General features: G+C 37.0%; 1 protein-coding gene across 1 annotated transcript in view; it reads left to right on the top strand.

The window, feature by feature from the left end:
- The window catches only part of SH3KBP1 (SH3 domain containing kinase binding protein 1), a 466,672-nt gene that overhangs the window by 49,861 nt on the left and 399,623 nt on the right, over positions 1-17,188 (top strand). The window contains exon 2 of the mRNA XM_044670134.1: positions 15,427-15,584. Within this exon, the coding sequence (XP_044526069.1) occupies positions 15,427-15,584 (158 nt within the window). The remainder of the gene's footprint in view (positions 1-15,426; positions 15,585-17,188) is intronic.

Raw genomic sequence — 17,188 nt, 5'->3', positions numbered from 1 at the left:
GATTCCAAGGGAGAAGAACAGTAAGGGTTAGGCAATTGAGATTAAGTGACTTGCCCAGGGTCACACAGCTAGGAAGTGTCTGAGGTTACATTTGAACCCAGGATCTTCTGTCTTCAGACCTTGCTCTGTATACAGTGAGAGACCTAGCTTCCCCTGGAACTTTATTTCTTAAGCAAGGCAGCCTATCTTAGTGAAGTAATGTAGATTAATACACATAGAACTAGCCTTAGGTTCAGGAAAATCTGATGGGTGAGAGGCTACAGGACCCTGGGAAAAGCTACTTAATCTTTCAGTGCTCTCAATACTTCTTTAAGACTACATTTTAGAGAAGGTGCTGTCCTCATATAAGAAATCCCTATATCAACAAAATCACAGATTTAGTCCCCCTGTTTCTTAGGAAAACAATATTTCCTCGCTAGAACAATTCTTTTGTTGCCTCTTTACATGGATTGGTCCCTTTTAGTTTAGTTGGTTTTTTTAAAAAATGGTTTTTGTTTGAAATTTCAACTTTATATTGGACAATATTAAAAGCTAGAAATGAGGTGAAAACAGAAGGGAATAAAATAAACAAAGACATGCCTCATCACAGAATATTTATTTTTTCACTTATAATATCTTATTTTTTCCCAATTACATATAAAAACATTTTTAACATTATCTCTGCATATCTTGTCTTTGAGGTCAAATACTTTGGCTCATATAGAGATCTTGTGCTCTTTTAATATTGTTTATTTTTGCCCCTCCTCTGTCAGATTTCTCTCCTTCAGTATTGTTTTTATTCCTAATCTGTTATTTTCTCTTTAGCTTCTCTAATAGCAACTCTCCACAGAGGATTCAACTTTTCTAATTTGCTAATTAGGTTTTAAAATTCCACATTGAGAACTCTAAATTCTGAACAATGTTCATCCCTAATTTCTTATATATTATGGATTTTATTTCCCTTTTGAACCATTCTATAATTTCTCATTAGTTAACTTGCCTTTTTCTTGAAATATCTGGAAAGAAAGTTTTCTAGGCTATTTGAAGGACTTATTACTTATTCTTCCTTTGGCTCTCAGGATTCTCTCTCTTTCATTATCTATTTGTTCTGGGCTTTTATCGATTTTTTTCTCTCTTGAAATCTTTCATATTTCATTCATTTTTTGATTTGTATTTCCCTATTCCTTTCTGATCCTTCCCCATTTGCTGGTGAATACATTCTAGGAGCCAGGCTATGTTACATTAGTCTTTTCATGTTGTAGGATTTAGGGATTTCCTAGTCTATGTCCCTGACTTGAATATTCTCTGGTGTGACAAGACTATTGTCAGCTGGATTTCAGTCCCAGGGAAGCTATACATCTCACCTTCCTTCCCTACTCTTACCTAATATCTCCTTTGACATTTGTCTTTCCTTCTTTGGTTAGTCTGAATCCTTGTCTGAAGCTTTTTATAGGGTATGGGTACAGGGGAGGGGAATAAGCATTTATTTAGTACCTACTACATACCAGGTATTGTGCTAAGCTCTTTTAACAAATGTCTCATTTGATCCTCACAACTCTTTTGATGTTGGTATGTTATTCTTATTTAAGAAGACTGGGGTAAATAGAGGTCAAGTAAGTTGCCCAGGGTCCACATAGCTAGTAATTGCCTGAGACTGGATTTGAACTAAGGTCTTTAACTAACTAACAGCCCAGTCCTCTATCTGCTGGGCCACCAGCTGCCTCTGGACAGACTCTTAAGTACTACTGGGGGTACTTAACCTAGTCTCAGCCCCAGACAGGTTTTCATGTTTTCATGTTTTCAGCACTGCCCTAATTTGCCATCCTGTTTATCCTGTTTTATAACTAGTAAAAACTAAATAAAATCCTTAAAATGTCTTGTAAATTCCATTTATGGTTAAAGCGCTGGCAGAGCAATAATTACTATGTAACAGGATAGTTTATGATGGAAATATCAAAAATATACTTTCTAATCATTTTCAGATTATGGCGTACAACATAGTTTAAAGATCAGAGGCCACATTTACCTTAAAATCTTGTCTGTTTCCAAGTTGTGTTGGAGAAGATAAGATTTTTTGGCAGTTTGGAATTCCAGCATGCTATCTATTGCAAATATTTCTAATTTTACTTTTATCTTTTTGGCCCATTCACTCTTTCAATTAGGTATCTCTGTTCCAAATTTTGCTCTTCCATGGTCTCCAACTTCTTGCTATAATTTTTAAAGGCTACCCTGAATATCAATAACCTTTTGGGAAAAAAAATACCACAAGCTTCAATTCTCATCTCCCAGGTCTTTTTTCACTCGTTCCTGCCATATGGTAGCAATACACTCTCATAAATTGCCTAATGTGAGGATCTTTTGTTGCCAGATCTTAAAAATGAAGTCAGATTGAGGCTTTCCTTCAAGGCCCCTTGAGTTCTAAAGATCTAAAGCATTATCAAAGCTGGTATCAGAGAAACCCAGTACAAATCTTGTTTTCTTTACTTTTTGTTGTTTTCATTGTTCAGTTGTTTCAGTAGTTTACAACCCCATTTGGATTTTCTTGGCAAAGATACTGAAGTGGTTTGCCATTTCCTTTTTCAGTTCAGATGAGGAAGCTGAAGTAAACAGACTTGTCCAGGGTCACACATCTAGTTCTGTCCAAAGTCAGATATGAACTCATGAAAATAAATCTTCTTGACTCTAAGCCTGGCACTCTATCCACTGCACCCCCTAACTGCCCATTCCTTTACTTTATTTCTATAATTTTGGCTAATTTGCTCTCCAAACCTTTAGTTTCTATACTTGTAGAGTGATTAGTTGATCTCTGATGTTCTTTCCAACTCAAAATTCTATCTTATCAAATGATAAATAAATGTTTTTTCCCCTTTTTAAAGATTAAACATTTCTCCTTCCTACTTCCCTCTCCCTCCAACTTAAAAAAAGAAACAAAACCCTGTAACAAGTATTTCTAGTGAAACAAAACAAATTTTCATATTGTCATTGCCTAAAATATACATTGTTTTCTGCATCACTTCTCTGTCAGGAGTTAGGCAACATTCTTCATCATTGGTACTTTGGCATGTTAGTTGACTTGACTCATATTTTGAATAATGGATTGGTTTTGTTAACTTGTTTCATTCAAATGCATTTTTTTGCTAATTTGTTTCATTCAAACTCAGTATTTATTTTTTTACCTAAATGACTAATTAGATAAATTTGATCTTATTCTTCTGCTGCATCTATACACAGGTTTATATTTGAACTCTTTTTCCATTCCAAAATGGGTCTCTGTTTTTATTTATTATTTTTGGATATAAAGAATCATTTAAAAGATAATAAGTTTGTAGAGCTATTGCTGAAAGGTCTCTGAAGGTCCAGTCCTCATATTTTAGAGGAAACTAAGATCCCACAAGGCAAATTGACTTGCTATTACAACTTTTGTTTTGGCATTATCAGTAACATTCAAGAACATTTTTTCTTCTTTCTTTTCCATTAAACAAAGTGCCCCTGTTGTGTAATTATTTTTAATTTAATTTTTTTACTCTGAACTTAAATGCCCCAAAAAAGAGCATTTCCATATGCACAGCAGAACATAAAAAGAGAAATCTATTTGAGACTAAGAATCTCCATATTTTTGTTGCTTAATTATTTTCAGCATCATTTACTTGGCAGAATTATGGTGCCATGGGCTAGTTTTAGAGTGGTTTATTTTAGTCTACATTTATATCATGTTTCTTCCTCCTCTGTGCTGGGCATTATCCTGGGCACAGTGGAGATCCAAAGAAAGAAAAAGACAGACTTGATGGAAGGATCTTTCCTGTTCAGGGAAGAATGTAATCAGGAGTACTTGTCTCTGCATGGTACTTAAGTCTTTTGAAATAAATATTATGGTATTATGTGAAATGTCACCATGATATATCTTGGGTTTGAATTATAGCTGGCAATTAGGCTTCTCGTGCGGTGTTTCCTGACTTTCTTTTTTGAACTGTGTGATCGGGTTAATGGATTGTACCAATATTATAAAGAGTTGATCATGCTGATCATGGAATACCCATGGTTTTCAGGTCAAAACAATTTTAGTAATACTTGGTACGAGATTTCATTGTGATGGTGAGATATTTCCAACAATTTTTTTTCCTACTCAACCTAATGCTACATAAATAGGAGTGTAGTATCCAAAAAAAAAGAGATGATAATAAATACTTATTAAATGCCTACTATGTGCCAGGGACTTTAAGTGCTGTGAATACAAAGAAAGATGAAAGGAAGTCCTTCTTCTCTTGAAGACCTCAGAATCTAAAGAGAGAGGCAGCATTCAAACAGCTAAATACACACTAGACATTTGCAAGATAAGTTGGAAATAATCAATAATGGGAAGCAACTTGAAGTAAAAGGAATTGGGAAAGGCTTCCTGTAGAAGGTGAGATTTTAGGTGGGATTTGAAGGAAGCCAAGGAAACCAGGACTTAGCTAGTTCAAATATGCCCCACTCTAATTAGACCATATTTGAAGTGTTGTGTTCTTTTCTGGTCACCATGTTTTATAAAGGACATTGATTGATAAGCTGGTACCTTCTCTGAAGGATTGCTGTGGTGGCGAGGAAACTTAGAAGCATGTCATGAGGTCAGTACTTAAAGGAAATGGTGATTTTTAGTTGTGGGGAAGAGAGAAGAAATTAGGGGAGCAGTAAGTACTATAGCTCTTTTTTCAGTTATTGTAGGGATTGTCTTAGAAGAAATTAGACTTATCTTGCTTGGTTTCAGAGGGAAGTGATAGGATCAATAGATAGGAATTACAAGGAGACAAGATTTCAGCTCAGGGTAAGAAAGAATTTCCTAACAGTGAGCAATATTTAAAATTGGAATGAGGTGGCCTTGTGAGAAAGTGATTTTTCTGTCCTTGGAGGTCTTAAAAGAGAGGTTAAGTGATTAGTTGTTAAATATGTTGTAGAAAGATGAGGTGCTCCAAGTAGGGACAGTACAAATCATGCTACCTCTCTGCAACTCAATTTCCTTATTTGTAAAATGAAATGGTTGTGTTGTTGTTCAGTCATATCTAACTCTTCCTATCTCCATTTGGAGTTTTCTTGGCAAAGATGTTGGAATGATTTGCCATTTCCTTTTCCTGCTCATTTTTACAGAAGAGGAAGTGGAGGCAAACAAGATTAAGTGACTTACCCAGAGTCTCATAGCTAATAAATATCTGAGGCTAGATAACTCAGGAAAATGGGTCTTCCTGCCTGAGACTATCTAGCTGATGGTTGTATTAGATCTCTAACTCCCCTTCCATATAATCTTATGATTCTATAATCCTCAATGCTTTTTTAAGGTTCTATGATATTATTTGTAAGCTGTTATTATTAAGCTAGTTAAGTGGACTAGATGAAGATTCATCATATCCCAGAGAACTTCAGATGATTCTTTGAGCTAGGACAGAAGCAAGGAACCATTGTTAACTATAACACTAAGTGACCCTTGAAGCATTCTTGGTGGTACAAACATGCACTTTGGTTAGACTCTGTATTTGTAGTCCATCAGCAATAGTTTTAGAACTTTCATTCTGTGTGTGCCCATTTATACTTGAGTCTTTTGAGAAAATAGAAAATGGGCCCTGTTCTTAAGGAGTTTAGAGTTTAAAGGGGTGGGGGGTGAGAGAAGAAGAATTGCTAAAGTCATTCAAAGGCTGTAAGAACCCTTAACAATATGCATGTTACTTCTTCTTGAGGAAGTTGTAAGAAAATATGGATTTATTCAAAAGATGTGTGGGAGTAGAGAAGAATACTTTAGAAAAGAATGTTCCAAAGAGTTTTCCTGGTGCATTTAAAATATGATTCAGTTTGCAAAGATTTGATTCATGTATTATTTTTGAGGGTCACATTTCTCAAAACCAGTCAGTCATTAAATATTTATTAAGCACCTATTATGGGGCCAGGCACTTTGCCAAGGACTTGGGACACAGATACAAGAGTCAGTGCCTGCCCCTAAGAAGCCTTCACTCTAATGAGGAGAAACAGCATACAAAAGGAAGCTGAAAAGGGTGGGAAGGAGGAAAGGTATCCAAAATGGAGGTATGATGAAAGAATCTAGTCCAGTGGAAAATGAAGAAGTGACTGCCTTTTTTTTAAAACCCTTAACTTCTGTGTATTGACTTATAGGTGGAAGAGTGGTAAAGGTAGGCAATGGGGGTCAAGTGACCTGCACAGGGTCACACAGCTGGGAAGTGTCTGAGGCCGGATTTGAACCTAGGACCTCCGGTCTCTAGGCCTGGCTCTCAACCCACTGAGCTACCCAGCTACCCCCTGTGACTGCCTTTTTTAATGGAGACTTTGGGAGGAATTCTTTGCTCTGTCCTCAGGCCCTCCTGTCAGAGGGTACTGATGAGGTATGAGTAATAAGGCTGTTGAGATCTCATGTTGTTCAGTCATTTTTCAGTCATGTCTGCCTCTTCGTGACTCCATTTGAGGTTTTCTTGGCAAAGACACTAGAGTGGTCTGCCATTTCCTCTTCTACCTCATTTTACAAATGAGGAAAACAATGGCAAACAAGGTTAAACGAGTTGCCCAGGCTCACATAGCTAGTCTGAGGCCAGATTTGAACTCAGAAAGATGAATGAGTCTTTCTGACTCTAGACCTGGCACTCTCTCCAATTGTGCCACCTAGCTGCCCTTGATGTCTCATAGGATGATGAATTTCCTGATGATGATGATGATTTTCTTGGGAGCATGATGGAGTCCAGTCCAAAGGAGAGTAACTGGGTGGTAAAAAATTGTTTAGACAAAGAAATGTTTATCTGCAGGAAGTTCAAGTGAATGATATCAGTTCAGTGAAAGTATTTATTAAGTTAATACAATGTCTATAGCACTGTATCATGAGGAAAGGAGAGAGGTTTAAAAAAAAGTTTGTGTATGCAAACAAAGAGAAAAGATAGTCTTTGCTGGCTTTATCCTTCAGTGTCTTTGGGGAGACCTCATTAAACATGAGCTATGTACTGCAGACCAGGAAAGTGAGACAAGAAAGTTAAGAGACTTGCTAGAAGTCACGTAACTAGTAAGTGTCAGAGGCAGAATTGGAACCGAGATCTTCCTGACCACTCATGTCCCGCACTCTTTATCCACAATGCTTTTTGAGGAGATTCTGGGTGGTGTACCAAGAGAGAACACAAGTACTCAAAAGATTACAAATCAAGCAGTTTATTACTCAGTTTATTACATGCATACAACCAACCCTCATTTCAGACTTTATTATACTCGGTTTATTACATGAATACAAGCCTGTGACTCTCTGTCCCTCCTAAATACCTAGATATTGGTTCTCTGCCTAAAAGCAGGTAGGTGGTACCAGGGATAGAGTGTTGTCCTGGAGTCAGGAAGACCTGAGTTCAAATATAACCTCAGATAATTTCTAGTTGTGTGGCCCTGAGCAAAGTCATTAAATTTCTGTCTACCACCATTTCTTCAACTGTAAAATGGGCATATATCACCCATCCTTTAAGTTTATTGTGAGGATTCAATAAGATAATATCTGCAAAATGCTTTTATCGCAGAACTTTACACACAGTAGATGCTTAATAAATGTTTGTTACCTTATATCTGTTTTTCATTGCCAGTCCCTATTATCACAGGAACCAAGTTGGGGCCAGACGTGAGGGCCAGTTAATCCTTGAGTGGCCCATATTGCACCACCCTCCCCTGCCTTCCTGGTGAATCACAAAAACCTTGTGATGAGGGAAACTTGCTAACTTGCTTGGTTTAGATGAAGTTTGCTAAACTGATTGTGATCAGGAGGGCATTGCCTTCATTGCCTCAATGAAGCTGACCAAGGCAGTTCTGGATACCTAGAAACTTTCTGGCACTGAGGCAGACCACTCAATCACAGAGATGCTTCTGTCTGCTAGAACCTAGCCACCATGGTTCAGTCCTCACCACCACGGTGGTTACAGGTCATGGATTTAGAGCTGGCAGTGAGATTGGAGGTCTTCTGACACAGTCATCTCGTTTTGAGGAAGCTGAGGCTCAGAGAAGTCATGACTTGCCCAACATTATACAATAGCAGAACTCTTTTTGGTACCACTTCTTCCCTTGTACCATGCTATAAACCTTAGAACCTTGCTGAAAAAGCAAAAGGAATTCAAGAAAGCTGCCTGAGGAAAGGACTATTATAGGATTTAGAGTGGACAGAGTGGTGAGAATCCTGGTGCAGTGGAAAGAGTTGAACTTAAATCATAGGACTCGAGTTCACTTCTGGCTCTGCCATTCATTTCTTGCATGACTGTGGGCAGAACACTTAAAATCTTTGCCTGAAATGAGGGTTAGTGGGTTGGATGTTGTTGTTCAGTTGCTTCAATTGTATTTGACTCTTTGTGACCCCTTTTGGGGTTTTCTTGGCAAAGATACTGGAGTGGTTTGCCATTTCCTTTTCCGGCTCATTTTACAGATAAGGAAACTGAGGCAAATAAAGTTATGTGACTTATCCCGGGTGACACAGCTAATGAGTGTCTGAGGCTAGATGAGTCTTTCTGATACCAGACTTGACACTCTCTCTACTGTGCCACCTGGCTGCCTTCTAGAGTCAGATGAAAAGATCTCTGATCTATCTCTAAGCCATAGATCTTATCCTAATACAACCTTCTGGAGGTAGAAGATGAAGCCTAAAGAACTGAAGTGATTTGTCCATGATCACACAGACTATGAATTAAAATTGGAGTAATCTTTTTTTTTAACCCTTACCTTCCATCTTAGAATCAATACTGCGTATTAGTGCCAAGGCAGAAGGGTGGTAAGGGCTAAGCAATGAAGGTTAAGTGACTTTGCTCAGGGTCACACAGTTAGGAAGTGTCTGAGGCCAGATTTGAACTCAGAACCTTCTGTCTCTAGGTCTGGCTCTCAATCCACTACCCCCAAGTTGGAGTAATTTTTTAAAAAAATAAAAAATAAAATAAAATAAGATATACACCAGGAAGAGTGAGTTACTCATTTTGTCTGGTCTCCCTCACCCTACCAACCTCTTCCTGTTGTTTCCCTATGTGGAAAGGAGGAAATACCTTAGGAAGAAGAAGAAAAACCAAGTTCAGGAAGTCCATTCATTTTCTGAAGTCTTGGAGTCAGGTTTGGTTTAGATGCTGATTCACCAGGAGAAACGTTCAGAGACAGAATTGTGTTGTAGGGCAGAGGTGTCCAACACTGAGTCAGGGAATGCTGCCTGAACCAGATTAAACTGTTATTGAGAAATATTTAATAAAATACATACAAATTGGGCAAGACATTGATAATATTTATGTTTTTAAAACAAAGTCAGTGTGTAACCTGCAGAGATCCTTACATATTGATTAGCAGCCCCTGTTTCTATTTCACGTAGAGGAGAGTTTCTTTCTGCAGTTCTTTGCCAGGTGATCTGGGTATAATTTGTTGCTTGACCCTTGATGTTTTCTTTCTATTTGTCCTTCAGGCCCAGCACCTGCTTTAAAAATTGTTAAGCTAAAGATGCCTATCATTATTTCTTCTACTTTTATTACATACATGTATGTATTTCTAGAGAAGGGTTCTACCTGTCCTGCTCTCAGATTAAAGCCCCTTAAAGAATTCCCCCCTTGGAAGGAGTTCAGAGAACTTAGGAGGCATCAGGACTGGACTCTGTTGGGTCTCAGCGCCCATAGCAAATAAAGCTTCTGGTCCCATCTCCCTTCCTCTCCCCCATTGCAGTTGACTGATAGGAGAGTCCATGATTTCCAGTTTCTCTTACTTTCTCAAGTTATTGGGCCACTCTCTGTGGCCTAATTTTTTCTCCTAAAATAATCTTTTGTCACTAATCTCACATTTCCATTAAATCCTATCTTTTTTAAAATGAAAACTGTGAAGTTATAGAATCTTAGAATTTTAAAGCTATAAAGGACCTTAGTCTAAACTCTATTTTATGCAGAATAGGAAACTAAGTCTAAGAAAGACTGTGACTTCTTTAAGACTAAATAGCTTAGGGGGCAGCTGGGTGGCTCAGTGGATTGAGAGCCAGACTCAGAGATGGAAGGTCCTAGGTTCAGATCTGGTCTTTGACACTTCCTGGCTGTGGGACCCTGGGCAAGTCACTTAACCCTCATTGCCTACCCTTACCACTCTTCTGCCTTGGAACCTATGCACAGTATTGCTTCTAGGAAGATTCTAAGATTTAAAAAAAAAAAAGGTTAAACAGTTCATTAAAGATTTTTGCTTGACTTGTATTATTGTTAATCCAACTTCTATTATTACCAGGCCCTCCTTTCTTTCCCCATATCCTTACCTCCCTCATGATTATTTAGCAGATCTTGCTTTTGTTATTTGTAATTTTGGGCAGATTGCTTAATCTCTCTTTACCTTAGTGTCTAAATTTGTGAGATGCAATGCATCGTACGACTTCCAAGGTTTAAATAACTCTTTAAATAAAAATTAACTCTATAAAGAATAATGGTAGCTAGACAGCTATGTGATACAGTGGATAGATTATTAGGCCTGGAGTCAGGGAGACTTGAATTCAAATTCAGCTTCACTTACTTTGTAACTTTGGGCAAGTCCCTTATCCTTTATTTTCCTCAGTTTTCTCAACTGTAAAATAGGAGTAGTAATAGCACCTAGCTCATAGGGTTGTTGTCAAGACCAAATGAGATGATTTTTGTAAAATGCTTACACAGTGCCTGGCATATAGTAGCACTATGCAAATGCTGGCTGTTACTATCCTCATCATTATTATTATTCCCTAGAATACCTCAAAACCTCCTAAATAACATTCACAAACGCTTTAGAATTCAGCTTAATGATCCACTCAGGAAAAAAGCAAGTGGATAAAGATTCACAATTGCTTGGACAATGATATACAGTTAGATTGATCTGGTCAGTCAGGACTTATGTATTATGGATGGTCTGTGAAGATGAACTGGGCCCAGAATTAAGTTTGAGTGAGAAAAAGGATTGGATGGTGTTTGAGAAATTTCACAGTGCTTTCTTTAAACTCTCATATTCTTCTGGAGATATTCTGTGGTTTTGGTCTTCCATGATTTATTGTCTCTGAGTAATCAGAATTGTGGGAGACCCAAAAAGGAACTGAAAAACAAAGGGTGTGTATCATTTGACTACAGCATATCACAAGCACTGAACTAATAATTTCATTTAAGATAAAATATATAAAGACTTTGTAACTAAAAAGGGTTAATGTGTATAAGCATCTATTATTATTTGGAAAGTCTGGGGACTAAGGCTTGAGGCATGGTGCCCCAGACAAATTGAGTAATTTGTTTTTGGAACAAAACCTGATGTTTTAAAATACTTGGTAGTTAGGCTACAGTGCTTTGTTTTAAATCTGTGTTCAATCAGTTGTTAAGTACTGCTTTTAGTACAAGTCCATAACAACTCTCATATCCACCCTCTCCTTTCTATTCTCATTGTCTTTAACCTTTAATAGGTCCTTATTTCCACCCATTTGGTCTATGCAATGATCCAGTTTTCATGCCTCTATTTTCTCTCCTATATAATTGATTCTATATATTATTGACAGATTGATTTTCCTTATGCAGAGATCTAATAATATTCTCAGGAGCTCCTATTGATTATTGAATAATGTTATAACTTTGGACATTCAAGGCTTCCACAGTTTGGCTCTCTCTCCTCTACAAACATCCTGTACCCTCTGACATTTGTGTCATACCATTGTGCTCATACCATTGCCTTTATTATTTTTTATTTTTCTTGGGGGGGGTTACATGTATCATTGTTCAAAACCTATTTCCACATCATTGCCTTTAGCTAGATTGTCTTTGCCACCATCCCTGCACCCCCTCCCCCTCCCCAGCCCAGTTTCTGTGACTGTTGAGATTCTTTTACCTGTTTTTCAAGGCCAAACTGAAATGCTACTTCCTTCATGAAGTGTTCCCTAGTCCCTAGTCAGCAATAATCCTTCTGCCTTGAACCTCACCTAGTTCTCTTGATTTCAAGTGCTTCTCTACCCTCTTACATAGTGGAAAGATAGAACTTTAAATAATGGGTAAAGGATTCCTTTTCTTTCCTTTTTTTCCTTTAATAGTAGGCACAAAGGTAGCAGGAATATATACCAAAGAAAGATATGAACAGAGGCACCAAAGTGGTAGAATGCTCTAGATCTTCAAGGGCAAAGAGTAGCTCTGTTTGGGTAGATCACAGTCAGTGGAAGGAGTTAATATGAGATAAAACTAGAAAAGTAGATTGGCTCTAGAATGTCAAGAATCTTGAACATCAGACAGAAGATCTTAAACTTTGTAGGCAATTGGGAACCACTGAATATTTTTGAGTAGAAGAGTGACATGATTAGGTTTATGCAGGAGGAAGATTAATCTGGCAATAGTATAAAGGGTGAATTGGTGAGGGTAGGAGGGCAGAATAAAAATAGTATTTATTAGGAGGTTGTTAACAATAGTCTTATGTGATAATAATGGCATCTAGAAAGGGTGATAATGATGTGAATACAGAGGAAAGTAGAGAGAACAATGTGAATACAGAAGAAGAGAGAGTGGTAACAATGTGAATTCAAAGGAGAAGAGAGTGGTAACTATGTGAATACAGAGAAAGAGTGGCAACAACATGAATGGGGGGGAGGCAGGAAAAGGGAGGGAGAGGCAAAGAGAGAGACAGAGTCAGAATGGGGAGGGAGGCAAAGAAAGGAAGGGAGATGGGGGGGGGAAGGCGGGGAAAGGAAGGGAAGAAGGAAGGGAAAGAGATTGAGAGACAAAAAGAATGTTAACAATGTGAATGATATAATATAATATCATATAAAATATAATATGATATAATGAAAGACCTCCTGAAGAAGATGAGCCTTGAGTTGAGTCTTGAAGAATGTCAGGGAAACTAAGAGGTAAAAGTGAGAAGAGAGAACATTCCAGGCATAGGGGACAACCTGTGCAAAAAGCATAGAGATTGGAGTTGGGGGTGTCATGTTCAAGGAACTACAAATAGCCCAGTGAACCTGGATTACAGAGAAAAGTATTATCTCCTATATAGTTTACTCTTGTTCACCGAGACCATTCAAAATCCATTTTAGCCAGGAGCCTTATTCTCTTTCCTCAATGACTTATACCAGAATTATGACATTGTTTTGAGATCTACCTAATTTTCTCTGCTTTGCATTCCCCCCCCTGGTGGAGAGTAACAAGTAGTACAGTGACAAGAGAATGATTTGTTGGTGGGACTGTGGGTGTATAGGGACTGGTATTGTATTGGAGTGTATTGGATTGGTTATAAATTAGATAATAGATCCCTGAATAATTAATAGATGATTCCACTGATTTGTGGAAGAATGGAAGTATGGTACCTTTCTCAAAAAGGAAATTTTGTTTTTAACTTATAGTGAATCAGTGTGCTTTGTAGATGGTAAACTCCTGAGGGGAGAGGAGGTAGGTGTTTCATTTTTGTCTTTGAATCCCCTTAGCTTTGTGGTTGTCAGATTGTATTGTATTTGACAATACCCTATAGCAATAAATATGACCATATCTGGCTTTGTTGAAGTGGGCATTTTTAGAAAATACAGATTTTTTTCAAAGATTTCCTCCAATGAATCATAGAATTTAGAAGTGGTAGTACCTAAGATATCTTTTAGTTTATCCTGTCATTTTACGGATGAGGAAACTTAGTCAAGAGAAGACAAGTGAATTGCCCATGGTCCTCTTAAGTTTACATAATTGGTTAGTGGCTGAGTTATGACTGAAATCTGGATCTCTTATTTTCTAAGCTAGTGCTCATTTTAATAATATTTCTTTATTTTATATATATGTGTGAATTGAATAAAATATTATATTCTTGTGTCATGCATAGGCAATAATCCCCATTGGAGATACTCTACCACTCACTGTCATGCAGACTGTTTTCTTTTGTTTTTCTATTCCCTCTGTCTATTAGTCTGTCTCTTTCCCTCTTTCCTTCTTCTCCCCTTACCTCTCCTCTCCCTGCCATTCTTTCTCTTCTCTTTCTCCCTTTCTCTCCCTCTTCCTCACCTTTCTCTTCCTCTTTCCAGGGATTGATCTACATCAGTGTTTCCTAACTCCAATCATATTTTAGGCCAGAAAAATATCTAGACTTTTTTCCTTTGACTGATGTGCCCTCTACAACATTAGTGAATCTCTAGGGGATTCAGAAGGCCTGGGAACTGAATGAAGCAAAATGAGACAGGAATGGAAGCTGAAAGATAGTTTTTTTTTTGTTGTTTTTTTTTGCTGCTTCCTGGCCTGGTATTGGAGAAGTCACAATAGCAATTCTATTTTCAGAGTTGCAAAACTTTCTTCTTCCTTTTAAGTCTTGGAGACAATAGAGTGAAAAAGAGGGAAGGTAGAGAAATCCTAAGGCTCAGGTTAATGAATCTAGAGCCCCAACTGTAGTGAATTGTTTTTTTATGCTAATTTAAACATTCTAGGTGCCTTTATTCCTCTTGGCAAAGAATAATTTGTGGGTAGTGGTGTGGTATCATGTAGAAGGGTCAAACATCTGTGGGCTACAACACCCTAGAGTACAGTGAACCAGATTAAAATGTAATTGGGAAATATTTAGCAAAACAGATGAAAATAAAATAAAACATAGGTAACATTACATTTTAAAGCTAAGTCAGTATGTGGCCTGCAGGGATCCTTATGTACCTTGTTTTTATTTGAGTTTGACACTACTGGTATAGTAGATACAGCTCTGGCCTTGGAATCTGGAAGACATGTATTCAAATCTTGCCTCTGATGATAGCTAGCTATTTTCAATCTATGTCTCAATTTCTTCCTTTGTAAATTGGGGATAATAATAGCATCTATCCTCTAGGGTTGTTGTAAACACCAAATAAGATAATATATGAAAAGCTTTTTATAGACCTTAGAGTATTATATAAATGCTAGTTGTTGATGTAGTATTATAATTATTGTTATGATGATGATTATAATAATGATATGCCATGAGCTAAAAGAAGTTTGAGAACCATTAATATAAGACTTGGGCCTTCCTGTTAGGATGATAGCAAGATTAGACTGTTCATTATCTATTCCCTAGATAGAAGATGGGAGGAGGAAGTGGTTCTCTTAAGATTCCCAGGCGTGTATGGCATACTTTGGTTGCTACTAAGTTGGCTACATCAGAGGGTTAAGAACATATATCATCTCTCTCTCTCCTATTTCTAATGACTAAATATGAATTCTCCCTCCTTACAATGCTGTAATAGAGCTCTAGTTGAAGGTGTGGATTTTCCATCTTCCCATTCTTATAAGCATGCTGCCCATGTAACTAACCATCAATGAGGCCACCATGTTCATCTTACCATTTAGTATTTTTTTGTGGCTTTTTTGGTTTAATCCATTGGGATTGCCCCAAATCTGCTGCCATAATGGCAGTGCTATTTTGAGTATTCATAGTTGGAGAATTCATTTAAGTTAGACTCCATGGTATTTTCAGTAATGGATATCAACGTTAACTAACTTTTATCATGATATTCTGCTTTTATTCCAGTGGAGGCGATAGTGGAGTTTGACTACAAAGCTCAGCATGATGATGAGCTGACAATCAGCGTGGGTGATATCATCACCAATATCAAAAAGGAAGATGGAGGCTGGTGGGAAGGACAGGTTAAAGGCAGAAGAGGTTTGTTCCCTGACAACTTTGTAAGAGTGAGTACAAAGTGAAACTGTTTTGGTGTTTTTTTTTTTGTGTATAATTTACTAAAATTGGTTGTGACTGTTTGTTGCTTACAGAGCACAATTGTCTAATTTGAGGACTAATCTCATTATGCTTTGTTGCAGAATGCATTGATGGTTAAAAAGGTTACTTGCTGAGTTGATATTCTTTTTGATAGACAGAATGGACAGCTGTGCTCTTGATTTCTCTTCCGCCTGTTTCAAATTGCCCCCTTTTTTATAGTTAGTATGATCTTTTCCCAAACTATCATTTAATGAGGTGGAATGTCATTTTTTATAGACATTTTCATAGACATTCTTAACTATAATGTATTCATTACCATGTAGCATCATTTCTATGTCCGAATACATAATACTCCTTGTTTATATAATATAGAATGACAATTTTTGTTTTTTGAAATATTTATTAGACCAAACCATATTTTAAAAATACATTTGATATATTAATTATGTATGTTTATATATGATGTACAACATATGTATATGAATATAATTATATACAATTATCATCATATTGTATATTATTATATATTTTGTTAATGTATTAAAATATATAAATATAAAATATTTTAATAATTAAAATATGTGAACTTGGTAATCCTATATATATGTGTGTACATACACACACACACACACTTTCTTGATTAATGTAAGAAAAATATAAAATGTGTCAGGCTATATTTTTGCCCTATGATAGTTTTAAGAGCCTTACCTTTTAGGCAGATGGTTTCATCTTTCCATTTAGAATATAGTTGAAATGGATCTTCACCAGCCCCTTATAAGGTGATATTAAAATGAAAGCATTTGCATTTATTTTCTTTCCTTCTTCTATTATACTTATGTGTTAGGCATACTAGTGGATAGAGAACCAGCCTGGGAGTGAGGAAGTCTTAGGATCAAGTCCCACCTGTGACACTGGACAGCATGACCTCAAACAAATTCCTTAATTTTTCAATGACCTAGGAGACTTTTCCTTTCAGGACAATCAATGATACATATTGGTAGAGGGAATTTCATCACTGGAATTTCCCTATGCCACTGAAACAACAGGTTTGGTAAAACAAAAACTTAGTATCCCTTTCTATAAGAAACCTTCTCTGATAATCCTAGTATGCTAGATACCTGGGAGGTGAAGGTCCCAATACTCTCAGACCCCAAAGAACTTACTTTCTGTTGAATGTTCTAAGTGTACTAGTCTAATGTCCCTTCCTTCTTTCCCTTCTCATTCTTGTATAACAATCAATCAATCAACATTTATTAAGTGCCTACTAAATGCCAAGCACTATGTTAAGCTTCAGGATACAAAAAGAGGCAAAAGGTAGTCCCAGTCCTCAAGGAACTTATGATCTAATGAGGGAAACGACGTGCAAACAAATATATACAAAGAAAGCTATATACAGGGCAAATAGAAAATTAATAGAGGAAAGGCACTAGCACCATCAAAAAAGGAGAGTAACAAATTCAGGGATAATATACCAGTTTAAGTTAATTAAAAGTGAGGGGCAAAAATCCAATCTAATAACTTGCATAGTCCTAGACTAGCCAGTACTTCCACTTCTTATCAATTTTTTTTTTTT

The sequence above is a fragment of the Gracilinanus agilis genome, chromosome 3, assembly GCF_016433145.1.
Source record: "Gracilinanus agilis isolate LMUSP501 chromosome 3, AgileGrace, whole genome shotgun sequence".
NCBI lineage: Eukaryota > Metazoa > Chordata > Mammalia > Didelphimorphia > Didelphidae > Gracilinanus > Gracilinanus agilis.
The sequence above is the reverse complement of the archived record's forward strand: the minus strand, read 5'-3'. Positions and strand labels throughout refer to the sequence as shown.